The sequence below is a fragment of the Dermochelys coriacea genome, chromosome 1 (genome assembly GCF_009764565.3).
Source record: "Dermochelys coriacea isolate rDerCor1 chromosome 1, rDerCor1.pri.v4, whole genome shotgun sequence".
Taxonomy (NCBI): Eukaryota; Metazoa; Chordata; order Testudines; family Dermochelyidae; genus Dermochelys; species Dermochelys coriacea.
In genome coordinates this window covers 59,493,333-59,521,020 of record NC_050068.2, presented here as the reverse complement: position 1 = coordinate 59,521,020, position 27,688 = coordinate 59,493,333, and the positions used below count along the sequence as shown (strand labels likewise).

Sequence of the window (27,688 nt, the reverse complement as noted above, 5' to 3'; positions counted from 1 at the left end):
GGTAGTGTAGACAAGCCCTAAGACTGGGATTCACAAACACCAGCACTCCACCTAAGCTAGCCAATGTCATGGTGAGGGATGTGTCCTAAGCCCCGCCTGTCTTAGGACATTTGCTGCCTAAGTCTGATCTGGAGGGTCATGCCTCCCTCCACTTGGCATTCTCAACAGTAAACTCTCATAACTTTCAATCCAGTGGTTATGGTACTCATCTGGAATCAGGGAGACCCAGGTTCAAGTCCTCCTCAACCTGAGGGGAAGAAGGAATTTGAAAGGAGATCTGCCACCTCTTAGGTTTGTGCCTGAACCACTGAGCTATGGGATAGTCTGGCCTGGGTCTCCCTCAATTTCTCCTATTGTACCGTGGATAAATAATTAATGTAATCGGATTAGAGGGACCGGATCCTCAGTCATCCACATCCTGGGTGAGTGCTCTAATCACCAGCCTAAGGAATCATTTGCATGCTTTCTCTCTTTGGTTCAGTGACCTGTTTTAATTATTTGGCCAAAATGGAACAGCTTCAACAGGAAAGGTTGAGGGAGACCCCTCTCCCACCATAAGAATATCCCATAGTTCAATTGAGTCTGTGTGTAGAAAAGAAACCTTTAATAAAAAGGGGAAAGCAACCCAGCATTAACTTGGGAAAATGCTGCAAGAAGGATTCGTAAGTATAAGACATGAGCAAAACACCCACCACAGAGTATGTTGGGCAATGTCCTTTGCCTCATGTTCTTAAGTCCAACAACCAAAAGTTCCTTTAAAGTGTCCCTCCCTTCTCCCTCCACCGCACCCCACTTACAGTTGTCATTCTTGGTCAGTGAAGACGCAGAGTTTAGAAGTGCATTTGCGTGAGTTCACCTCCCACCGTGGGAGGTATGAGGGGGGAAGGCATCTTGCTCACTTCTCCAGCCACTCATTCTGCTGCTGGCCACTCCATCTGCTCTGATGCCTGCTCCAGTCCACCCCATTGCTCCTCTGCCCACTCCACTGTACCCTCTGGGGTATCTTGAGGTCCCACCACTTAACATAGCTTCCAGGGATTTCATTTGTTAGTAGGGAAGCCTCCCTGCTGGTACAGGCTAGGCAATCTCTTTCACAAAGACACTATCCCAAAGCAGGCATAATGCTTAAACCTGGTTATCAATGATTTCAGCTCTAGTTATCTGCAACAAAAGACTCTCAATTGAGTCTTAATCAGTTCTGTTATTACACAGTGAAATGAGAGAGAGTCAGATAGTGCCTCCAACCCTTAGGCAGCACCCACACCACCATATACAAACTCCTGTCCCCACCCTCTCTCTTCTCTTTGGGGCTTTAGGACCTCTATCCCCAGTTTAGCAAGTGCAGTTTGGTTGAGGGTGAACCCCTCAATCAGGGCATGCCAAGCACAGTTCAGTTTCCCTTGATTCACACAACAAGAGTAACAACCCTTTTATTACCCTCACGCCCAATAACAAAGTGACTTGCAATCCAACACCAGCCAAAAGTGATCATTTGGGCAAAGCAGCCCAATCATGCTGCACATCTAGGCAAAGTGGATGTGTCTATGCAAACAAGGTGTCTATGTAAACATGGAGCCTTCTCCCCTAGCTCATCACTAGATGTCAGGGGAGAGCTCATGCATACCCTGTTTACACAGTGATTAGTGCCCATTTCTGAAAGGTGGCAGATCCCCATTTTAACTCCCTTCTCCCATTATGTGAACAAGGGATTTGAAGCAGGGGTCTTCCACATTCCAGATGAGTACCCAACCAGTGAGCTAAAAGTTACAATTAAAGTCCTTCTTCTCCTCCTCGCCCTCCCTTTTGTGTGCTTGCCTGTGAGGTTTGATCCAGTAGTTGTGTTCAGAGCTCACCTCTTAGATTGGGCCCGGCAGCAGAGTTAGGTGGACAAATGCCTACTTTCTTCCATTTCATGAATTGCTCAGGATTTGGACTCCTAGAGTGAGGAACAGTGTGTGTGTGTGCATGCTCAGAAGCAGAAAAATAGGTACCTCAGATACTTTTACTGCAAAAATTTAGGTGCAGAGTTTAGGCACCTACAGCATTCAGCGGCAGCTAAGTGGGAGTTTTGTGAATACCAGTGGCATCTGATCCTGGGATTTAGGTACCTAAAGTGAAAGTCAGGCATCTAAGCCTCTTGGTGAATCTATCCCATAGTGAAACATGTCCATGGAGATGTATGTCATGTGATGGTTAGGTGTGTGATACTATTGAGCATGAAGGCATGGTGTTGTAGAGCAGACTTCCCCAGTTTCCTCTTCAAGGCACTTCTTCAATAATTCACACATCCTTTTGTCTATTCACAGTCCTTCTTGGGTTCTGATGTATTAAATTAACTAAAACATTCCAAATAAAGTTAAGCCCATCTGTTTTCCCTTATCTCTCCCATATCTTTTCTGCCTGTAATCTCACTCTCAAGTTTCTCTGCTGGAGTCTACTCATTCCCAGCAGCATCCGTACTCCACTCTGGTCTCCCCAAGGACCTTCCCCTTCTCTGCAGCTTCCTACTGTTCTTTATAGGGGAATCAGCTGATCCCTGCTTAGGTATGCCTACTTAGTAAGCAGGACTGGGATAAACCCCGGGCCTCTAGTCCTTAGGAGGAAAGCCACCCTGTTGCACTAAGTCTCTATTACAGATTCATCTCAGATTGGATCAGATTTCCAGTATTCATAGGATATCTATTTCTGTCACTGAAGTTTTTTGATTGATGAACCTATGAACCATACACTCAATTACCAACACAGCAAAATAGACTACAGATATGGTATAAGGGATGTGAATGAGCCCAGGCACCATATTCAGATGAGCATTGATTTCTCTGACTTAACTCTATTATTATGGTTTATCATCTCTCCTCTAATTTAGGACCGCATTCCACCATCTGCTCACCTGCCATACTTACACTGTCTACCTGCTTCAGCTGAAACCCCCAACTGCCTCTAGCTCTGAAGACCCAAGCTGATTGCGTGTGCTGTGTTCTGGAGTTCAACAAGCCATGAATGAAAATGTGTATTTTTGCCAGTTCTGATCGGGAATTGGTCTTTTCATCCCATGAGAATTTTTGAGATTTTGAAATTTTTCTCCAGCCTAAATTGGGATAAAAAGTTGATATCTTGAAATTTTTTGTGAAATGAACTCCCCCCATCCTGATTAGGTAAATATAAGTATTTAATTTTGATTTTCACCTTTTTAAAAATATATTTTTACAATAAATTAACTTACATTTCTAAATGAAAAGTAATTTAGAACCTAAAAAGAACTTTTTATTTCAAGAATTTATTTCAAAATTTTTTCAAAATGGAAAATTCATCAAAATCAACCCTTTTCTGCAAAAAGTTCAGATGTGATTAATTGGCATTTTCAGATGAAAAAACATTTTGTCAAACAATTCCCCACCAGCCTTCATTTTTGCAGCACTTGGGTTAACATTGCTTTTCCATTAAGTGGAACATTAACCCTCACTAAAACCACACCTGCTGGTTGTTGCTCACATAACCGATTTGCATAGATTTCCTGAGATGGTAAGGGACAGTTTACAACTTTATGTCTTGGAGTAATTTTTAGTGTAGCTTTCCCTATTCCTCATGTTTTTATTTCAAAAGGGCTAATCTGGCCCAGAATTTGTAGGGCGGGATGTTAAGAAATTCATATCTTTATGTGTTAATGAAGGAAATCTGATATCAAAATTTTGGAGAGACACTAAATATGAACCTCAAAATGTCATTTTTATAGTCCCTTTTTAGAGTATAACCATAATTCAAAGGAAACTTTAAATTAAATCTTATCCCATACTTGGCCATTTGATCATATTGACTTCTTCACCTGCTCACAGATTTGCTTCCCCATTTCTTTTCCTGTGTAGTACATTGATGGTGTGACTCTAACTGTTCTAAAGCAGCCTCCATTGTGTACTTGCCCAGTAATGTACAGTAAACTTTTAAATTATAGGTCTGGTCCTGCATCAGCATCCCCAAGCATGGAATCCTGCACCAGCACAGAGTCCCACTTAGTTCAGCAGACGCCATGTGTGTGCTGTGGTCCATGCTAGCAACTCAGAATGCAGGAGTAAGATGTAAGTTTGGCCTGTCGGTTGCTACTGATAAATATATTAGAAAAGCAGACATTAAGAGGCATAAGGGGAGGAGGGCACTTATTATTGCAGCCACATTTCTCAAATACTTCTCGTTTTTTTTTTGTATTAGCATATTCTCTCCATTGTTGTTTTCCTGGTGGTAGCCTGTTAGTTTTCAGCTGATCAGTGATGAGTCCCTGCAGGGGTTGGTAATAGTGCCAGTGGACCCATCTGATTAAAAGAAATCCCAAAGGCCAAACTAAACCATGTTGTTACGCTTCAGGTTGTTTATATTCAGGTTAAATTGCTAAACAAACCCCCTAGATAATGTTTACAGATTCTTACCCCCTTCCCACCTTGGGTATTATTACTATTATTATCAGTGGGAAAAAATAACTAGCTGCTCTCCATTTTATATGATGGAAAGGACAATGACTAAAGTCTAATTAAACTCTGCTCTCCACTGTCCTCCATACTATGCAGCATAATGCTGTTGTTCGTGAACAACGCAAGGATGCAATTAGTTTAACAGCTCTTTATTATGAGTGCAGCAGAACAGAATTAGAACTCAATTTAAAAGTCTCCCTCTTAAATTCATTCAGCCATTAAGGCCACACCATCTTTCAGTTTTTCCATGGCATATAATTGATAAATGATTTCTCCCTCCACACTTCCATTCCTCATCTTTATTCATGAATCAATTCATCTCCATATGATACTGTGATCATTTACATACATGGGCAATGTCACCAACTTCTGTCATCTTGTTGAGGAAACAATTTTGCAGTCTATCAAACCAGTGAAATAAAAAACTCTTGAGTATGTCTGAATCAATATGATTCTGTAATTCACTTCTGGCTAAATCTTGATCTTACTGAAGTCAATTGGACCAGGAATTAGCTTTTACGTTGGGTTGTCTGCTCCCAGTACCAAGAGCAGTAGTCAGTCATTAGTAATGTGTCCTTGGAAACAGTCCTTGTAGATGCACTTTTATATTTTCCTTAATTCTTGCTTTTTTCTTAATTTTTGACATTCTGTATTTTTTTAGTTGAAAACATAAATAGAATAATCATAAATAATAGAATCAGCCAGAAATGGGAAAGATCATTATAAGAAGGGAAAGATCTGTCACATGACTGGGACTTGGGCAGGCATAAGAACATAAGAACGGCCATACTGGGTCAGACCAAAGGTCCACCAAGCCCAGTATCCTGTCCTCTGACAGTGGCCAATGGCAGGTGCCCCAAAGGGAATGAAGAGACAGGTTATCATCAAGTGATCCATGCCCTGTCTCCCAATCCCAGCTTCTGGCAAACAGAGGCTAGGGACACCATTTCTGCCCCTCCTGGCTAATAGCCATTGGTGGCCCTATCTTCCATGAATCTATCTAGCTCCCTTTTAAACCCCGTTATAGTATTGGCCTTCACAACACCCTCTGGCAAGGAGTTCCAGAGGTTGACAGTTCATTGTGTGAAAAAATCCTTTCTTGTGTTTGTTTTTAAACTTGCTGCCTATTAATTTCATTTGGTGGCCCCTTGTTCTTGTTATATGAGAAGGAGTAAATAACACTTCCTTATTTACTTTCTCTATACCACTCATGATTTTATAGTCATTCTTAGTGGTTGGAGCAGGAATCTTTAGCTAGGAATCAGAGCCAAAGATCAGTACCAAGGTCAGAGGGCAGAGCCAAGGATTAAAGCCGGAGTCAAGAGCCAGGAGTGAGGACCCAGATCAGAACCAATTTCAGAGCCCATAGTCAAAGTCAGAGATCAGGAATCAGAGACGATGATCAGAACCGGGTTACCTGGAGTGACTCAAGGCAGGGGCACGGCTGGGTCCATGCAGGAGGAGAAAAAAGCAGGCTCAGGAGCAGTCACAACTGTGGGCAAATGCTTTGATGCAGTTAAATGCAGTTAAAGAGCCGGTCTGGGTGTCCTTCCAACCGATCAAGCACTCGTCAGGTTGTCCAGAGACTGGCTCTGCTGTAGGCCCTGATTACTGACGAAATCCTTAGGATTCCCCTCAGTGTTTCTTCTTTCTAGAAAGCTGTAATTTGAGTTGAGACTTAGCTAAGAAAGGAAGTAAGGTCATTGTTGATGCTGAGACATGGCTAGAGAGTTCCTCAGAAGGAAATAGACGTTATGGACGAATTTTTTAAAAACATTCTCCAATTTTCAACAGCAATTTTGTGCCTGCTGCTGCTAGTACGCTGATACCCAGCTGCTACAGCAATGGGCTTATTAGAACTGCCATACATATGCAGTGTCTATCTGTCTGATCTTGTATTTAGCTGTGACACTCTTAGTACCTTCCCCAGACCTGAAGAAGAGCTCTGTGTAGCTTAAAAGCTTGTCTCTTTCACCAACAGAAGTAGGTCCAATAAAAGGTATTACCTCACCCACCTTGTCTTTCTAATATCCTGGAGTCAACACAGATACAACAACGCTGCATAGATATGCAGTAGTCAGGTGGATGAATGACTGCTGGAGGTGCAAATATGAGTATTTGCATAAGTACGTGACCACATCAACCGTTCAAATGGTTAGCTATCTAACTGCCATCAATTGCACCTGCACCTGTTTATATCTGTTGAAGGTACATATTTGGAGGGGAGGTTGGGGTCCCTTTCAAAAGTGTGGTTCTGTGTTAGCAAGACAGTCTTGCCTTCTAGGATGATAACATTTAAAGGTACCTGCAGAAAGGTTTTTAAATGTTTAAAATTTCTCCCTGCACCTTTTTTTTAAAAGTTTGTTTAGATTGGACATCCTTCAGGGCATGGCCTTGTCTTCCTTATGTATGAAAAGTGCCCTAGCACACTTTAGTCACAACCACAATCTAAGTAAATAATAGTAATAATATCATCTTGCATATAGGATCACAGAGTTACAAAGTTCACACTTTTGCAACAAACCCACACAAGCCTTCTGTATATCCTAGTGTGACCCAAGGAACCTCTTGATACCAACTGGTTGAGGACACTTGGGGTGAACAGAGATCCCCTGAGTCAGGTATATATACATGTTAGTTCACCAAAGGGTGGCATGAGAGGTCTCTACCAAGGGCCAGTAGCTTGCTGGTCGTCATAATCATTGTGAAATATATGTAAAGGTAATATTGAAGAAATTGTGTATTGATACTGAAAATTACGTTCTTAAGGTAAGGCAGGTCACCAGAAGGTGGCATGGCCGTGTGTAGCAGATGCTTATCTCCCCATCTGATCATTATGTATTGTCCATAGTGTGGTTTAGCTGCAAACTGAGCCTTATGCTAATCAAAAGATTGCTAAATGGACAACAAAGGAAGCCACAGGAAAACCCAGTCAGCGGAGGGGAGCAGGAAGGAAGGGAGGATGAGGGGGTCCTGTTTATGAAAAATAATAAAGGACTGTCTTGCTATATCTAAGGCACAAGAGACTCCCAGCATCTTTCACCAAGGAGGCAAGCTTATAGTATGCCTTGTCTCATGAATGGAAGATAATATCAAGCCTGGCAGTAAATCGCTGGAAGCACCTTGGTTGAGCATTGCTGTATAAGACATGAAAGTATCTAGTTAGGTAAGTCTAGAATGCAAATTATGATTTTATTTTATATGTAACCATTTGTTTCCAATACTTCTACCTTTGGTCACTTGAATCTCTACACAGTACTTTGTTAAATAATCTTTTACTTGTTTTCCCTAAAAACATATCTAAGTGCTGTCTGTCAAGTGGAGCGATGATCTGAGGTTGAACTGGTAAACTGGGGTGTACTGCTTCTTTGGAAGAGGTAATCTGTAAATACCGCAAATGTCCAGTGGATCAGGGATAGACGCTCCAGGGAGATGCTCTGCGGGCTTGGTGGTTGGTGTGTGCCTACCGCTAACCTGTAGAGAGAGAGTGGGGGGCCTGGGTAAGCCTAGAGGAGAGAGCTTGTGTTGCCCGTGGCTGCTGGAGTCAGGGACCGGAGCCACAGCAGGCACAGACAAGACTTCCTCATGCTCAGGGCAGGTGGTAGCGAAATAGCTCACAACCCTGGGTGCCCCTGGGAAGTGTCACACCTAGCAAAGTCACTAAGCTACTGATGCAGAATTCTGGGACTTTTGAACATACTTTTGAAAGTTACGGGCTACAGCCTGTGGGTTCCACACATGGAATGAAAGCAAGATATAGCCCATGTTGTACAAATTGTCATAGTCAGCAATAGAGTCACCTTTATTTTGACTATTGCCGCATCTCTTAGAGATGGGCCCAAGCTCAGATCTGGATTCAGATCTGAATTACCCCAAAGTCTGGACACATTAGAAACCAGAATCTAATGTTCTGATTTGGCCCTGACATATGTATGAGCCAGCTGTAAAGTTAATATCTGGATCCAAACTTTACCAAACTTCAGAGGGGGAACAAAATGATGCAGAAATAGAGTTCTGGTTTGATGTCATTATAATGTAGATATACACATCGGTACATCCATAGTAAAACATAGCAAGCATCCATCCAATTTGGTATTCTGTTTCTGAAAGAAGCCAGGACCACATGATTTAAGCAAGGTGTAAAATCCTCATAATGTACCTAATTATGCTCTATTATACTATAGGGGAACATTTCTGTCTTATTCCATCTGGTGATCAGATTATGCCCTGAAGCATGCTAACTGAGCCCTTGTAATTTTCATCCTAGCTAGTGCAACTGCTGATGCTCTATTCTTATTCATATAAATGTCTAAGCCTTTTTGAATCTTTTTAAATTATGATGACTTGTGCACTGAAAATCAATCATGAAACAGTTTACAAAGCCAGCTTGCTTTGGAAGTGAAGACTGAAAGACAGCTGCTGCCTTTCGGGGAGATAGAAAAGAAGGGAGAAAGAGACAATGAAGAATTCAGAATTTCTGTGCCATGATCAAAATGCCACAGAATGATACCTTTTAGTAATGACTAAGAGCATCATTCCGAGCCACGTTTACCAGTCCATCAAAGCAAAACCTCAAACACCATCTGAGTCCATCAGTAAAAAGCTAGTGAGGTTCTATTTGCTGTATGTGAAAGTGAAAATATTTATATCACTACAATAATGTAGCTATTCCAGGTTTATTTTTCACATAAGATTATAAAATGTTAGAGATGAAAGATCTGCTGGGTCATCTAACTATATTTCCCTGACAATGCAGTATTGTAGCTGATTGCTCATGAATAGGTGCTAATTTTTTGTCCAGGTTTAAATATCCCAAGTGAAGGGCTTCCACCGTTCCCCATGGGAGATGGTTCCACAGTTGCAAGGTTACATACACACATATTTGTGTTAAAACTCCAGATAGATGTATTGCCATCTGGTGGTTTGTTTGCTCTACTGCATTGTTAGTATTGGGAGCATTGAGAGCTGCTAGCAAAGCATTGAAGTATCATAGTGCAGTCCGTGAGTGGCCATGGCGTGCTGTTTGAGCGAGAGAGTAAAAGAGTAATTTTCTGGGCTCTTCACTGGACCCTGCTGCAACACATTTGCAAACTTAGCTCTTTTTCATAGGAAGCTTTTATTTGGGACTTGCCCTGGTTTTTTACTAGGTTTGTAAAATAAGGTTTAAATAGGTTTGTGTAAGCAGAGAACTCGCATGAACATCATTTGGGGATGTATTAGCAGGAGTTTTGTAAGCAAGACATGAAAATAAATTCTTCTACTCTACTCCACAGTAATTAGGCCTCAGCTGGAGTATTGTGTCCAGTTCTGGGCGCCACATTTCAGGAAAGATGTGGACAAATTGGAGAAAGTCCAGAGAAGAGCAACAAAAACGATTAAAGGTCTAGAAAACATGACCTATGAGGGGAAGACTGAAAAAATGGGGTTTGATTAGTCTGGAGAAGAGACGACTGAGAGGGGACATAACAGTTTTCAAGTACATAAAAGGTTGTTACAAAGAGGAGGGAGAAAAATTGTTCTCCTTAACCTCTGAGGATAGGACAAGAAGCAATGGGCTTAAACTGCAGCAAGGGAGGTTTAGGTTGGACATTAGGAAAAACTGTCAGCGTGGTTAAGTACTGGAATAAATTGCCCAGGGCGGTTGTGGAATCTCCATCATTGGAGGCTTTTAAGAGTAGGTTAGACAAACACTTGTCAGGGATTGTCTAGATCAGCATTTCCCAAACTTTTTTGGCCACGGAACACTTTTTAGCCTATTACAGAACACTTACAATATTATTTTGTAGTCGTTTGGTTTTCAAATAAAAAATTGCGTTATTTATGCTCAAATATATTTTATGTTACAAAACAAAGCAAAAATACAAATTTAAGATAACTTGAACTAACAATTTCTAACTGGAAAGCGTGTATAAAATAGCACAAAAATCAAGTGCAAGAGTCAAAATTAAATTCTAGATTCTTTCACGGAACACCTATTCACATCGTGTGGAACACCAGTGTTCCATAGAACACAGTTTGAGAAACGCTGGTCTAGATAATACTTAGGGCTGCCATGAGTGCAGGGGACTGAACTAGATGACTTCTCAAGGTCCCTTCCAGTCCTATGATTCTATGAAATATTCTTTAAAAAACAACAAATAGTAGAAAGCAAAAGAACAGCCAGTTCCCCCCGACACATTATCCTTAGTCACTCACTATTGCCTCACCCCAATCTCTGACTTCCTTTAATCACTCAGCCTAAATGTCCCCTAGAATGTGCAAAATATATGCAAAGGTCAAAATAAATAACTAGGAGATGCTAAAATCACATTACCCAACAATGGAGCCATTTCCTGTTCATTATGGGCTGGACTGTGAGTCAGATCTACATGTTAAGGACTCAGACGTGGATGGGCTGATCTAGTGGTTGGAGGAGGAGTCAGGAGCCAGGAAGTGGAGCTGATGGTCAGAACCAGAGTCAGAAGCTGGATACCAGAGCCGAGGGTCAAGCCAGAGTCAGAGCCAGAAATCAGAGCCAAAAGCCAAAATCCAGGGTCAGAAAAGAGTCAGAGAGTTGAGCCAACCGTCAGAGCCAGAATCAAAGTCAGAGAACCGGGGCATGGATCAGCATCAGGCCAGGAAGACAGAAACTAGGACTCAGGGTGAGAAGGCAGGGTCTGATGTAGCAGCCAGTCAGAAATTCACCCAGTTGCACAGACAACTTCCTGTGCCTGTTTCTGGCTTAAATAGCACAGCCAGACCATTCGGTGGGGTTGGGCACTCCTCCAATCAGGATTTCTGTGAGCAGTGCTTCTGGTGGGGTTAGGGTTCCAATAATCACTCAGCTCAGCAGTTACTAGCAAGCTGCCAGAGGGTGACTAGGATACAAGGCTGCCTGGAGACCCAGGTTCAAGACCCATGGATCCTCACATCACCCTTTCCCTAGGGCACCTTCAAGGTGCCACTGGACCAGGCTTCTCAGGGTGGCTTTCATGGAAGGTTTTCACGAGTTATTGGGCAGGGACATTCTCTTCAGGCTCCTAGGAGCATTGTTCAAGCCCGTAGCCTTCCCAATAGATCAAGTACCAACACTTGCCCCTCTTGACGTACAGTTGAGGACATCATGCACAATATACTTGTCTTGAACCTGGATGTGTAGCAATGGGGAGGAGGTTGGGTTTTATGGGAAAATGAGTCTTTTATACTCCAACAGGGGCTGATGAACAGGTGCAGTTTGTGGCTCTGTCTATGTGCAATGTTTAGCTGAGAGACTTATCTTCTGCCCTTATGGATTCACATATTGCCTGTAACATTTTTTTGCTTTTTCAAGGTAGTTCTTTAACATTTCTTGGGTCTAATTGATTTATTATATCCAATCTGAGACTGCTGGGGTGGAGGAGGTCATGGGGAACTCTGGGTGGAATAGGGGATGGACCCCATAATTTGCAAAGGAAGTATAAAGATCCATGGATTAGAATCCAAGTCCACAGAGCCTGGGCCATTCCCACAGTGCCACGAAGAAGCCATGCAGAGCTGCAGCCAGGGAGCACTTTGGAGAGCAGACGCCACAGGAAGTACCACCCGAGAGACCCAGAGTGACAGTACCCTTCAGTTCTCTGATTGGCTGAGCACCCTATTTAACTCTGGAAGGTGCCCCAGGAAGTTGCCTGGGCAACTGCACAGACTTTGGCCTGCTGTGATGCCAGACTTAACCTCATCTTCTGGTCTCTGATCCCAGCCTGTCTCTGATCCTGACTCTTGCCTCGAGACTCTGGCCTGCTACTACCCTGATCTCTGGTCTCCAACTCTGGCCTGACTCTTGCTTACTAAACTTGGCTCTAGCAATTCTTTTGACTCCTGCTCAGTGACTACCATCCCTGATGTGTGGTCCCCAGCTCAGCTGTGACTGCGAGGCCAGACCACCTACACCCTGGACCCTTACAGAAAGAGCTTTTCCCAGAAGAGGCATGTTCTGCATTGTTATGTGTGAACTCCACATTAGGGTAACTGTGAGGACCAGTCATTCTGTTGATGATTGATGTAACACTATAGGTACTACTCTAGTATTTGATTTACTCTCTCTAGCGGGCCGTTCACTTGAGGGTAGTAGGCAAAAGAGTAACAAGAGTGAGCCCCTAATATTTGGAGGGCTTGAGGCCGGAAACAGTGGACTGTGATTGGAAGGGATGTGATCCAGGAGCCTATGAAAGTGGACAACCTGGTTAACCCATAGCTGGGGGCTTCCTTGGAAGAGAGGGCAGGTGGGTGCAGGGAATAAAGTGAGCCATCTTTGTGAAATGATCCACAGCTGTCAAAATTGTCATATACCCCTTGGACTCAAGTAGCTCCATGATGAAGTATAGAGAAATAGTCCTGCAGAATCCAGGGGTAGTCTCTAAAGAGCTGAAAGAATCCGAGGCGTTTACTGCACAGCATCTTGGTGTGGGTGCATATATTGGAGGAGGCAACACATTCCCTTGTCACTGCTCTCATTCAGGGCACCAAAAGGAACAAGATGCTAAACACTGAGTTTTAGAGCGAGTGAAATGCCCCACCCAGGGGGAATTGTGGCACAGTTGCAACTTGTGGAAGTCCAGCGGAAAGGTATATGTATTCCTTTGTGAAAGTTAGTCCATTCCAGGTGTCATGTGATTCCTAGTTTATAGCTTCATGTTTGTCAGTGGGAGTCCCTGTGATAGCAGTGACCTGGATTAGGACAAGCAAATCGTGGCTGATCATTGCGCCAAGAAAGTTATGGGGCTTAAGGATGCAGGAGATTTCCTGATTAGGACTCTTTGGATCAACACAGTACTCCCCTTTATAGGACAGCATGTCAGCCTTGCCATTCCACGATCCCAGACAGTAAGAGATAAAGTCAAAATGGGAAAAGTATAGAACCCACTGAAGCTGCCACTGGTTGAGGGTTTTGGCCCTGTGTAAGTACTTCAAGTTGTTATCATTGGCATAAACCTGAACTAGATACCAAACTCCTTCAAGGTAGTGGTATCACTCCTCAAAGATTACTTTAATTGCCAGAAGTGCACTTAATGAGCATAACCATGAATACCACATGTCAAAGAATAAATTCAGTGCAATATATTTCATTTATTCTAAACAGAGAGGACTAGATCCTCAGATAGAATAAACCGACAGAGCTTTGTTGAAATCAATGGGAGCTATGCTTTTTTACCCAAGTTGAGGAAATAGGCCCCAATTCAGTAAAGCACTTAAGCATGTGCCTAATTAAGATAAGTACATGCTGAATTGCCTTGCTTAATCAGGGCCCTGGCCCTTTGTGTGTTCAGTAGCATACCTTTTATTGTCTGCAAGTCTGTTTGAAGTTGTTAGCAGGGCTGAATTATTGTTTGATAAATAAATCTGTCACTATGTGGCCTTATGTTCACTTCACTCTAGTCCCAGCTATATTGTAGCTACTCGAGTAGACCTCTCCTTAAGTTCTTTAGCACAGATTTAATTTTTAAGGATGTTCTTGCTTTGTAATGTGCTTATTTTTAAAGCATGTCATGAAATAAAAATGAATGATCAACTTGCATAACATGGGCTGTGAAGATCTCACAGAATTAGGATGCTCTGAGGGCCAGACTTTTATTCAATGATTAATGTTATATTCTGCAAGTAATGCCACTGATATCACTGGAACTACTCACTGTGTAAAGTACTACTTAGTCTGAATAAGGGCAGCACAATAGGGCCCTTATTTAGCACTTGTGTTACCAGAAGAGTTTCCCAACTAAGTGGATATTACTATCGCAGAAAAATAAACACTGATAAGGACATTATGCAGTACCTGCATTGGCTTAAGGAAATCTCTTTTGTACTTCCAGGTACAAGCTGAAGGAAAGCATAGCGTATTTGTCACAAGGATGAACATCCATAACAGAGTTAATGTAATATTTCACAATCCTGAAAAAGCTGTAAACCGGATCCTGCTCCCAAAACAAAAATGCCAAATGACCTCCAGACAATGACCTTGACAGCCATTAATATCAGCATTGTGTTGTTTGGAAACATATTCAGGAAGCAGAAAAGGCTACATCTAGCAAAGGGGATAATGTGGCAAAGAAATCAAGCACATTGCCATTTCATACAGAACATATTTGCTGAATATGCATGTCACCTTTTATAATTTGGAACCTTGTCTAGCATTCATGCTTTTGAAAGCACCGAGTCTGCATATTTCCTTGATATCTGTGTCTATGAGGAACATTCAGTCTGAGGAAGTCAGGGGGCATATACCAATCATGAATATCAGTCTTTTATGGCTTAAACTTTCTTCATTCCTTTTCCCATAAGGCAAGCAAACACAGTCATGACCATTTTGGGTTTTACTTCAACCAGGTCTTCTGGAAGGGCATAGACTCTTGCTCCAATTTTTCTTGCCATGGAGATGGCATATCTACAGTGGAAAAAATTAAAAGAAATGTAAGAAGCAACCTTAGTAATCAATTTGTTTAACAGCTTCTTGTGCTTCATACATATAAACAGTAGAATGGAGGTGAGTTTAACAGTGACAGAGAACAGGGGAGTGCACAAGGTTTCAGATGAAAGATCATGAGTTTGGTTTGAACTATATTAAATTTAAGGTGGTGGCAAGATTCCAGATACAGATGTGGGAGAGTAAAGCCAAGATTCAAGATTAGACGGAGGGAGACAGACCAGAAGTAGAAAGGTAGATTTGTGAGTTGTTGGCATATGGATAGTAGTAGTTAAAGTTTTGTGAGTCGATGAGTTCACCCAGATATAGGAGGTAGAGTGAGAAGAGGAGGGAACAGAGACCTGTAGGACTCACATGGGATGTAGCAGAAGGGAGGAGGATGATACACCAGAAGAAATGCAAAAAGAATGGCCAGGGAGAGCGAGTGTTGGGAAAAGTCTAGGGAGGATAAGCTGGGAAGCAGGAGGGAGTGATCTGCAGTGTCAAAAGCAGCAGGAAAGGTCAAAGAAGATGAGAATAGCTTAGGGACCCTGAGATCTGGCCAGGAACAGGTTAGAGACCTTGGTGTGAGCAGTTTCAGTAGACCAGAGAGGTTGGAAGCCAAACCAGAAGGGACTGAAGATGGAGTTAGAGGTATGTGAGGCAACAATTGCAGAGTATTCAATAAGCTTCTCTCTATCTATGGACTTTTATGGCCCCCCATCACTATCATATCTGAGTGTCTCCAAACACTAGAGAAGAAGTGAATCCATTAGGCAGTAGTTATAGGTGGGGTTAAAGGACAGGAGACAGCAGAGCACACATCTATTGTGAGAGGAAGGAGTCAGAGGTGAGGGTGATATTCCTGGAATACTTTTTGGTTCCTGTTCTAATAAGTACAGTTTATTAATGGTACATAAAGAGAAAAACTATCAGCCAATCTCTTCCCTGATTTATGCCTGTTGCAATCACTTTGACTTCAGTGAGGCTGCATAGGCAGAATTTGGTCCTTTATTGCCAGCTGGAGTTTTCCTTTGGTGAAGAGACTTGACAGATAGGAGAAGGAAGTGCTGAATTTCAAGTATTTGTTTTAAAATGGAAATATATCTGTGATTAAGTCCACTCCTGTAGTATAGCAGTTCCCATCCTGAGGCCCATGGGAGCACTGGTGACCTGCAGAGAACAGGCTGGTCAGCTGGTGCTGGCTCTCCACTGTCTTTCCAGTCACTTCTACTGGTGTCTAGGCACTTCACCACAAAAAACATACACCTATAGCTCAGCTATAGCAAGAAGGAAGAGCCAACCTAGCTACCTTTACAGCGGTTGCTGCTACAGAGGAGGGGGATAGCAAACAGGAGTGGCCCTCAGGTGCCTGGATTCACCAGTGGGAGTGGAGCTGCCATCCACCAGAGTGAGAAAGGGCTGGGGCAATATGTTGAGGGAAGCAGAGGAGAACAGAACTAAACAGCAAGGACACATGTGAAGGAGAAGAGAAGTAGGTAAGAGGGAAACATGAACATGAGGAGAGGGGGAGAAAGGGGCCATGTGAAGAGACACAAGCGTAGGATGCAGTGAAAGGAACAGAACAGCTGGGAGGGGGAGATGAAATACAGATTAAAAGCAGACAGTGTGAGTATCTTTTTTTCAAAAAGAACAAACATAGTGTAATACAACCCCTAGTGTCCCATGGCATGCACATACTTAGCATTATTAAGTTTCTCTTCCTCATTCAAGTCCTCTGTTTTCAGAAGGTCATATTTGATGGAACCTGGCTGAATGGCATCAATGAGATCCAGGACTGGCATGCTTGTGCTGATTTTGCTGTCCTGCACAGAGGGAAAATACAGTTAGACACAAACACAGATTGACAGATGTCCTACAAAGCCATAATCATGGCTCAAGGACAGTGGATGGGTCATTCAAATGACATACTGTTTAGAACTTTGCAACAAGCAGCGGGAGTTCTGTCCAGCAGGAGTGGGCAGAAGAAGAGAAAGGTAAGATGGAGTCAAAAGTAGCTGCAATGGCCACACAATAACCCTGGCATGGTTATCTTGGCGCTGCATTTCAATGTACATGTCACAATGTTATTATATCTATAGCAGGGGCGCCAGAACGGGGGGTGGGAGGGCAAGCCCTCTGCCCTTCCTCTTCCCCCGAGGCCCTGCCTCCAGCTGGCCAGAAGCTGGAGCCTGGCCTGGGTAAGAGCTGCCTGGGGAGCCCAGGTAGCTGTGGGGGGAGCCATAGACCCTCCACCTACCCTGGGTGGAGGGGCCCGAGAGCAACCCCGACCCGTGTCCGCCCAGGGCAGGTGGAAGGTCCGCAGCTCCCCACAGCTGCCCCAGTGGCTCTTACCATGGCCTGGCTGCAGCTCTTCAGCCCCCAAGGCCCCACCCCCAGGCCAGGCCATAAGCTGGAGCTGGATCGGGATAAGAGCCACACAGGCAGCTGTGGGGAGCCGCAGAACCTCCACCAGTCCTGGACAGAGAGCCCGGGGGAAGGGACATGGGTTGGGGGTTGCTCTTGGGCCCCCCCACCTTGGGCAGGTGGAGGGCCCGGGCTTTCTGACCCAGCTACGGCTTTTGGATTGGGGGGGCGCGGGCTCAGAGTGAAAAGGAGGGGTGGGGCCATGGAGGGGGCACGGTTTTGTCCCCCCGCCACACACACACACACACTTTTAGGAAGAATCCAGCACCCCGATCTACAGGCAATGATTTTATGTCACAAAAATTGAACGCTGTGAACAACTATGATGACCACAGAATGCCAGGACATTGTGTGAGGTGCCATCTTTTATTGGACCAACTTCTGTTGGTGAGAGAGAGACAAGCTTTTGAGCCACACAGAGCTCTTCTTTAGGTCTGGGAAAGGAACTCCCAGCTTCACCAGACTCCTCTCCCAGACCTGAAGAAGAGCTTTGTGTGGCTCGAAAGCTCTTCTCTCTCACCAACAGAAGTTGGCCCAATAAAAGATATTACCTCACCCACCTTGTCTCTGTAATATCCTGGCACCAACACGGCTACAACTGCGCTATATAAGACATTACTGTGCCATTCACTGGCTCACTACAACCCCATTCACTGATGAAGTGACTTTCCAGCTGTGCGAGGCTGACGACAACTGGCAGAGATTAAAACTCTCATTATCACCTCACTTGGCATAAAGGTCCCTTCAGGATGGATCCAAGCAGGGTATTAGGCTTCAGCTTTTGAATGTCATAAACGCAGTAATTTTTTAAAAAAAAGTCTTTTTCTACTTGAACTAGAGATGAGCCTGAACCGAACCCCCAGATCTAAACATCCCTTGAAAATACGTTGAAAAATAAACAACAGTACACACATGTAACCAGCCGGGGTCCCAAAACAGAGACTTATCGTGAAAAACTGTACCTTGAAACTACTGATGACGGAACTTTTTCCAGCTTCAGTCAATGTTTCGTTTACCCAGTTGACAATGATGTCGTCATTGACTTTCTGTCCACCACCAATATCTTCCAGGATACTCAGTGTGTACCTTAACACAGAGGACAAAATGCTGATTACTACTTCATGTTTTATAAAAAGCAAGACGTAGCATAGTGTACCTGTAAAACCTGACAAGAGCCAAATGCTGCAGTCTTCACTCACACCTGATTCTATTCCCTCATGTTATGTTAACTTATACAAACTACAGGGCTGAGTCTCATTTACACTAAGGCCCCTTAACAATGCTCTGGCAGCATCAAGGGGCTTCAGAATAGGTACAAATTACATTCACTCCCTCGTTAAGGCCCTTTTATATGGCTTGAGTGGTGTAAAGGGACCATAGTGTAAAGGAGACTCAGGCCCACAGTATCTAAAAATAATAATAGATGTGTAGACTTTGAGGCCAGAAAGGACCATTGTGATCATCTATTCTGACTTGCTACATAACACAGGCCGTAGAACCTCACCCTGAGATTCCTGCATCAAGCCAAACGCTTCAGTTTGAGCTATAGCCTACCTTTTAGAAAGACACCAGGTCTTGACTTACAAACTGTAAGGGATGGAAAATCCACGACATCCCTAAAGGATCTAACAAGGTGTTTCCATAACAGAAAGCAAAGATCAGGACTTCTAACTACTGTTTCAGTCCTTGACCTTCCAATGTTTTCTATCTCTCCTTTCTTGGCGCAAAGACCTGCCTTTTAATTACTGTCTGTGAAGGGCAATGAGCGCTTATGATGTGATACAGACAATAGGAATAATAATAATAATAATGGTATTGAGCCTCCTGTTCACTAGTGAGTGCTGGCACTCCATTTCCATGGAATCTCTCCATACCAGAACAGCAGTCTGTATATGTTCAACTAGCATACCTTCTCATTAACTGCCAGATCAAGGCAAGGGTTAGTGTGCGATTTCCTTCATTGAGATCCTGCCCAGCAATTCCAACGAGGGAAAACTTGGCTTGATTCTTTCCCAGATCCATTGCATAGTTGCAGTTTTCAATCTGTTAATGATAGAGTCAGTTAGTGTGCTTCGGAAATGTGAAAAAGTTGCTGCTCAGGGCATTCCTGCTATCTTTAATTGTTACAGGGAACTTAGGTCAGATCCTGCCAATGGATCCAGGCAGGCAGCTCCATCTAATGTGGGTAGGGGGTTTGATCATATTTAGCATCTGGCCCTTAAATACTATGGGGATAGGCACCTAAGACAAATCTAACATAGAAATGCTATTGTATATCATCAGAGCTAAAATGCCATCACACAGACCAGGAAATATGGAGACACAGTGTACAGCACTGTGCAATCATGCCCACCTCCAGCAGCGCAGAGTGATTGTGTGGGACAATAACTGTGGTTTTCAGTCCCTAAGAATTAATGTTTTAGGTCTTTTAGTCAGCTTGTGCTGCTTTACTCACAAATAGTATGGGAATGTTTTGGACCAAAATTCTTCACTGAGGTAGCTGGGAGAAAGCTGGGTAGTTAGTGGAGATTCAGAGGGGAACTCTTAGCCAGCTTGTCAGGTATCTATGTCAGGAATGTTTAAAATCTGCTTATTTCTTTCATGTGATAGGAGGTGATCTGGGGGGCTAGAATTAATGTGGGTGTCACATGACTCATCATGGACATAAATCGGGACTTGTGATTAGAGCGAATTGGATAGTGGGAAAAATTATTCACTAATACATTTTTAAAGATTGATAGAAAAATGTCAAGTATCTTGATATCACAAATAATGTTTGACCATCCATCCAACTGGTGAAACATTGTTGAGTTTATTAGAAAACTCATGGAAAATAGACACTGATTAGACTATAAAACTATAATTTGGTTGGCTCTACTCAAGACTTGAGAACAATGTCTGCTGGCACATGCAAGTCCCTACACAGACATTTTTAAGCACAATCATCTGTCACATGCAGATGCTACATGCTATTGTTTGCATTCGAAAGAATACAAATGCTAGTGTCTGCAGGTGCAAAATTATATACACACAAAAGGAGGTCAGATTGAGAACACTTTGAAAATGTAACTCATAGTAACAAAGGCAAATCATACTTTATACTTTGTAATTTGTTGATTAAGGACTCAGTTTCACTTTCAAACATGTGCAGTCAATCTGTAATGAGTGGAGGTATGTATGGCTCCATTGCTCTCTATGGGCTTGTCTACACTGGCCCGCTAAATCAATGCAGCGGCGTCAATTTAGTGAGTCTGGTGAAGACACGATAAGTCGATGGAAGATCGCTCTCCTATCGACTTTAGTACTCCACCTCCCCGAGAGGTGGAAGCGTTAGGTTGATGTACGCTTTTTTCACACACCCCCGAGCAATGCAACTTACATCAACTTAAGCAGTAGTGTAGAGGAAATGGAATAGATATCCTCATAAGAACCATGCCATTTTTTTTACCTTCTTCATGTTGCCACCCAGCTTAGGGTATGGTGGTTTGTTCACTTTGCTCCAGTCTACCGGCACTTTAATCTTTTCATAAAGCTGAAAGATAACCATGGCATCTGACAGGTCACTGAAACAATGGAAACATATTGTGCCTTATAATGTGAGCAAGGAATCCTATTTAACCATTACTAGAATGATCACATTTTCCTAAAGAATGAAACGGAGGCATCTGTTTTCATAAGGACTAGCAATGTGTTCATGTTTTCTAGAAACATTTTTTTCTTAAGTAGATCACATTAGTCATCTAAAGAAAGGATAACTTTCCTTACCTATATAAATGATTGACACGGGGACTAACACCCAAGGAGTTCATCCAGTTCCTAAATGTCCTCTCTTCCCTTGTTTCACCTAAAATAACAGAATATCAATCAACAGAGCCTCAAGACAAGACTTCTGTGAAACAAACTTTTTACAACAAGGAAAATATAAATGCAGATTTTACTGTATACTAAAATGACATGTAGAATGAGATATCAACAGGCAGTGAAATACAAAAATACAAAACAGTAGGTAATGTTCTGTACATACTATATGCACTGTCATATTTGAGCAGATTGTTCTAAAACTTACTTAAGAAATTCAACTTTAGTCTGTGTTGAATCATGAGATATTTCAGCATGAGCTTTGTGAGAAATTTAGAAGCAATCGAAAATACAGATTTATGAAGAGTTGCCATCTGCAGTCACACCACATAAGAGATTGATCTTGTATGGAGCTGAGCATTCTTTCTCAATCCAGCAAAGCATTTACTTAACTGTAAGCACTCACAAAAATCTCATTGACTTCAATAGGACTATTCATAAGAACATATAAGAACATAAGAACGGCCATACTGGGTCAGACCAATGGTCCATCTAGCTCAGTGTCCTGTCTTCCGACAGTGGCCAATGCCGGGTGCTTCAGAGGGAATGAACAAAACAGGTTATCATCAAGTGATCATCCCATGTTGCCCATTCCCAGCTTCTGGCAAACAGAGGCTAGGGACACTTCAGAGCATGGTTTTGAATCCCTGCCCATCCTGGCTAATAGCCATTGTTGAACCTATCCTCCATGAATTTATCTAGTTCTTTTTTTAACCTGTTATTGTCTTGGCCTTCACAGCATCCTCTATCAAAGAATTCCACAGGTTGACTGTGCAGTGTGTGAAGAAATGCATATGCTTATGCTTAGTTTTGAGCACGTGATTTTGGTATTTTGCTGCATTGGGCTAGAAAGATCAGCACTTTGCAAAACTGCGCTGCTACTGTAGACTGGTGAAATTGCATTTAAGGACTCCTTAGTTGTTGTTGTTATCAGCTACACAATAATATTTAATAGAAGTGTCACACTGAGCATGTGCAAAAGCCTGCTTTTCATTGATTATAATTTACCTATATTTTAGAATTCTTCAGAAAGCTATCAGTGACTGTTGCCGATTGATGTCTAGACACATGCAAAGTTTAAAGTTTTGCATTCAGATGTTTGTGAGTTATTTGTGCACAGAAGAAGTCTCTAAAATATTAGCAAAGAGGGAAAATTATACTTTTTTTCTGCTCATTTAACTTAAAAACGTCCAAGCAGAACCTCTTCCCAGAAAAATTCAACTTTGGGCTGAGACCAAGCAGGAAGTTTCAGTGCAAACACAATTTTTTAGGAGGTTTACATACAAAGGAAATAAGTTTATAATTGACATTTCCAAGTTGTCATATTGGATAAAATAACTAAGGTCAGCTCACAATAACTGTAAGCCACACAGATATTGAAGTCATTCAAGTCAATAAGCTTAGGTGGTTCGAGTGCCACAGAAGACAAGAACTCACTTAGATCTGAAAGGAGACATGATGTGCAACAAAGCGAACTGTGCCTTTCTTATAATAACTCCATAAGAGATTTATCTAGACTAGAGTTTTTGCTCTTGTTTTAACTTATCTGTTTGTTAGTTAAATCAAGTTAATTGACAAATACAATTGTAAATGCTAGTCCAGACATCCCATAAATGTTTGTTCCAGGACACAAAACTGGAACAACCATTTGTGGAGTGCCTAGAGTAGCATTTGCAATTGTGTTTGTTAACTTGGGTTAACTGGCAATCATAGAATCATAGGACTGGAAGGGACCTTGAGAGGTCATCTAGTCCAGTCCCCTGCACTCATGACAGGACTAAGTATTATCTAGACCAGGAGTCTCAAACACTCGGCCTGTGGAGTTATTTGCTGTGGCCCACCAAGCTCATTGCCCCCCCACCCTGAGTTATTTCCTGCGGCCGCCAAGCTCCCCTCACCCGCCACTCCCCTCCCTCCCAGCACGCCCTGTCCTGGCTCCTCTGCCTACCTCCAAGCGCTTCCCACCACCAAACAGCTGTTTGGGGGCACTTAGCACTTTCCAGAAGGGAGTGGGGAGGAGCAGGGAGCCGTGTGCTCAGGGGAGGAGGCGGAGAAGAGGCGGGGCAGGGGCAGGGATTTGGGGAAGGGGTTGGAATGGGGGCAGGGAAGGGGCGGGAAGAGGTGGGGCAGGGACAGGGCCTCATGGAAGGGGTGGAGTGGGGGCAGGGCCGGGGGCAGCGGTCGGGGTGTCAGTGATACGGCCCTCGGGCCAATGTACTAGTCCTCATGGTCATTTGAGTTTGAGATTTGTAATCTAGACCATCCCTGACAGGTGTTTGTCTAACCTGCTCTTAAAAATCTCCAATGATGGAGATTCCACAGTCTCCCTAGTCAATTAACTCAAATTTAAACAGGTCCACGAATTCTAGTCTAGACAAACGAAGGAGGCATAAAGCCATAATGCATTGTAACAAATCCATCTACAGTGAAGGGAATCAACTATATTCTTAAGCCACATGCAAGTAACATACTGCAATATCCCATCCTCAAACCTGCCTTGGCTAATGTTGCACTAAGTACATGTCACGAGAAAGTTGAGCTAACATCTGAATTACCCAACCAGGTCTCAGTTACATGTTAAAAGTCAGAGGACTCAGTTGGATGCCACTTCTAATTTGTATTTTCCTTACCTTCAATAGAACTCCAGTCAATGTCCTGGTTCTCTGGTTTTTGGAGTGCAGGATATCTGTTAAATAGGTTGGCAATGAAAGCCAAGTTTAATTTGGGATTGCCACGGACTACATCTGTAGCAGTAACAAACTGCCGGCAGCCCAATCTCTCTGCTTGCTGCAACATGCACTCTGCCCTCTGGATGTCATCCTTCTCCTAAGAGATTTCAAACACCTCAGTCAGCAAAAAAATGTTGACATCCAATAGCACTGAAATATCACACTCATAATACACATGAACATACTGCTGCTATAAAAACTACAACACATTCTTGTTTAAATCCATAACATTTTCCTTTTCCACATTACAAATCACATGCCAATATCTGCAAATTGCTTTTACCTAAAATCAGTGTGCTACACCATGCAACATTAAAATGCACGTTTAAGATAAATCTTATCACGTAGGATAAGCTTAAGAAATAACCCAGAAAAATGTCCATAAACATATATTGGCTAAATATTGCTAATGTATCTAACTGGTTCATTGGCTTTTAAAGCTTCTGTGAATACTCATGCTGGATGATAGTTTATCATTAGTACAATCTAACCTAAAACATATCAATTTAATTCTGCATTTTTGGTTTTTGAATGGAGGATTACACTCCAATGGTAAATCTCGTTTGCTTGTTTAGGTATTACAGTGCATCTCAATGTTTCCTAGGTTCTATAGATAACAGTCATAAAAATAAAAGGAGTACTTGTGACACCTTAGAGATGAACAAATTTATTAGAGCATAAGCTTTCGTGAGCTACAGCTCACTTCATCAGATGCATTTGGTGGAAAAAACAGAGGGGAGATTTATATACACACACAGAGAACATGAAAGAATGGGTTTATCATAAATGCATCCAATGAAGTGAGCTGTAGCTCACGAAAGCTTATGCTCTAATAAATTTGTTAGTCTCTAAGGTGCCACAAGTACTCTTTTTCTTTTTGCGAATACAGACTAACACGGCTGCTACTCTGAAAACTGTAAGGAGAGTGATCACTTAAGATAAGCCATCACCAGCAGCAGGGGGGGGGAAAGGAGGACAACCTTTCATGGTGACAAGCAAGGTAGGCTAATTCCAGCAGTTAACAAGAATATCTGAGGAACAGTGGGGGGGTGGGTTGGGGGGGAGAAATAACATGGGGAAATAGTTTTACTTTGTGTAATGACTCATCCATTCCCAGTCTCTATTCAAGCCTAAGTTAATATAGAATCATAGAATATCAGGGTTGGAAGGGACCTCAGGAGATCATCTAGTCCAACCCCCTGCTCAAAGCAGGACCAATCCCCAATTTTTGCCCCAAATCCCTAAATGGCCCCCTCAAGGATTGAACTCACAACCCTGGGTTTAGCAAGCCAATGCTCAAACCACTGAGTTATTCCTCCCTCTTTGTATCCAGTTTGCCCTATGATGGTATCCCCTGAATAGATATGTGGACAGACAACCCCCCAATCTGAAGCAAATACTCACCAGCAACCACACACCACACAACAGAACCACTAACCCAGGAACCTATCCTTGCAACAAAGCCCGTTGCCAACTCTGTCCACATATCTATTCAGGGGATACCATCATAGGGCCTAATCACATCAGCCACACCATCAGAGGCTCGTTCACCTGCACATCTACCAATGTGATGTATGCCATCATGTGCCAGCAATGCCCCTCTGCCATGTACATTGGCCAAACTGGACAGTCTCTACGTAAAAGAATGAATGGACACAAATCAGACGTCAAGAATTATAACATTCAAAAACCAGTTGGAGAACACTTCAATCTCTCTGGTCACTCGATTACAGACCTAAGAGTGGCTATCCTTCAACAAAAAAGCTTCAAAAACAGACTCCAACGAGAGACTGCTGAATTGGAATTAATTAATTAATTAATTAAAACTGGATACAATTAACTTAGGCTTGAATAGAGACTGGGAATGGATGAGTCATTACACAAAGTAAAACTATTTCCCCATGTTATTTCTCCCCCCCACCCCACCCCCCACTGTTCCTCAGCCTACCTTGCTTGTCACCATGAAAGGTTTTCCTCCTTCCCCCCCCCGCTGCTGGTGATGGCTTATCTTAAGTGATCACTCTCCTTACAGTAAAAAGAAAAGGAGTACTTATGGCACCTTAGAGACTAACAAATTTATTAGAGCATAAGCTTTCGTGAGCTACAGCTCACTTCATTTGTTAGTCTCTAAGGTGCCACAAGTACTCCTTTTCTTTTTGCGAATACAGACTAACACAGCTGCTACTATGAAATCTCTCTTTACAGTGTGTATGATAAACCCATTGTTTCATGTTCTCTGTGTGTGTATATAAATCTCCCCTCTGTTTTTTCCACCAAATGCATCCGATGAAGTGAGCTGTAGCTCACGAAAGCTTATGCTTTAATAAATTTGTTAGTCTCTAAGGTGCTACAAGTACTCCTTTTCTTTTTGCGAATACAGACTAACACGGCTGCTACTCTGAAACCAGTCATAAAAATGTTAGTGTATATCGTCTTACCCTTAATCCTGTCATGTCAATAGCAATAGCTGGAATACCTTCTTCATTTCCCTTTGGGGCAACTTGATCCAGCAAATGGTAATAAGCTTTGGAGTCCTGCAACAGACCAAGAAATTAAAGGGGGGGAAAGTTACATCTAAAGCCATGTTTTGCATGCCAATACTTCCCATGAACAATGAGCAAGCATGCTTTGTTTTTATTACATCAACCATTTGACAACATAATTAAATTAATCAAACTGAAAGCATTTAACAGTTTCCATGTATGCCTTCTGGTTTGCATATCAGTTTGTTTTATAAAATAATTCAAATGTTAAATATGGAAAAGCTGGAAGCATTAAACACAATACTACATGTTGCATTTAGGAAAAAAGGATAGAACTGATTTAATATGAACATATTAAATTAGAGATATGAAAAATATACCTTTATAAGGCTGTAGAAGTCAGTCAGCTAAAGGTTTAGTATAAGAACAGACAGGAGGAAGCAGAAGTTTAAAGCAGAGTTTAAAGAAACGTTGAAATGGTCACAAAGTAGAAAGTAAAGTTTTCAAGGACAGATATTAAAGCTGACACCAGTTAACAAGTATTTTTCCAGGAAAAGGCTAGAACAAGACAAAGATTTTACATGCTGTTTACTTTCATGTTTTATAAAGCATAGTGTTGGTTCCATGTGTACAAAAAATTAACCTCATGTCAGAAATCATCTTAAAGATCATCTTGTATCTTTTAAATACAACCCTTCAAATAAAGATTCAGATATTTTTAAAAAATAAAAAGACCAAGAAATTGTTACTATTTAGATACATGGGAAAAGGCTCTAGGTGATATCATGCAAACCTTTACTGCTGAGATTTGTCTTCATTTGCACAAGTAATTCCACTGAAGTTTCCAGATTTCTATCCAAATGCTTCCTTGTAAGCATACATTCATTGTATAACATATGTATTTATAAAAGAGGCAAAGCTGATTAGAAGTAGTAAATAATTACATCGGCTGAAATGGCCCTGTTGAAGTCAATATGTACTTTATATTTTCCAACATTGATGTGACATAAATCATAGTTTAGATTTAATTAGCTACATTCGATAACTCTCCAGCCTGCCTATGTAAGGGTGAGGGTCCCACAGCCCTTCTCCAGGCAAAATATCTATTGAGTTCAAAAAAATCTATTAAGTTCAGTGGAAATTTTATGCATGAGGTGACCGCAGAATTGGTCTCAAAATCTTTCATATTTTCTTCCCACTCTTATTTGTTAGTGGGTGGCTAGCCCAAGCCTCCATCTGTGTTGCAACAGCCAGATTGCTATTTTTCGCACGCTAATGCGAGTGCTGCCAACACAACTCTGTCTACCCCAGACTGGG

At 42.3% G+C, this 27,688-nt stretch overlaps 1 protein-coding gene across 7 annotated transcripts in view; it reads right to left on the bottom strand.

Moving 5' to 3' along the window:
* Nucleotides 1–13,524: 13,524 nt before the first annotated feature.
* The window catches only part of LCP1 (lymphocyte cytosolic protein 1), a 62,358-nt gene continuing 48,194 nt past the window's right edge, over nucleotides 13,525–27,688 (bottom strand). For all 7 annotated transcript variants that reach the window (XM_043500668.1, XM_038387096.2, XM_038387097.2 and 4 more), the window contains 8 exons: nucleotides 26,327–26,422; nucleotides 23,790–23,985; nucleotides 21,067–21,145; nucleotides 20,750–20,864; nucleotides 19,211–19,344; nucleotides 18,264–18,387; nucleotides 16,576–16,700; nucleotides 13,525–14,856 (listed from right to left, as the gene is read on the bottom strand). In XM_043500668.1, the coding sequence (XP_043356603.1) occupies nucleotides 14,724–14,856; nucleotides 16,576–16,700; nucleotides 18,264–18,387; nucleotides 19,211–19,344; nucleotides 20,750–20,864; nucleotides 21,067–21,145; nucleotides 23,790–23,985; nucleotides 26,327–26,422 (1,002 nt within the window). In that variant the 3' untranslated portion in view covers nucleotides 13,525–14,723. The remainder of the gene's footprint in view (nucleotides 14,857–16,575; nucleotides 16,701–18,263; nucleotides 18,388–19,210; nucleotides 19,345–20,749; nucleotides 20,865–21,066; nucleotides 21,146–23,789; nucleotides 23,986–26,326; nucleotides 26,423–27,688) is intronic.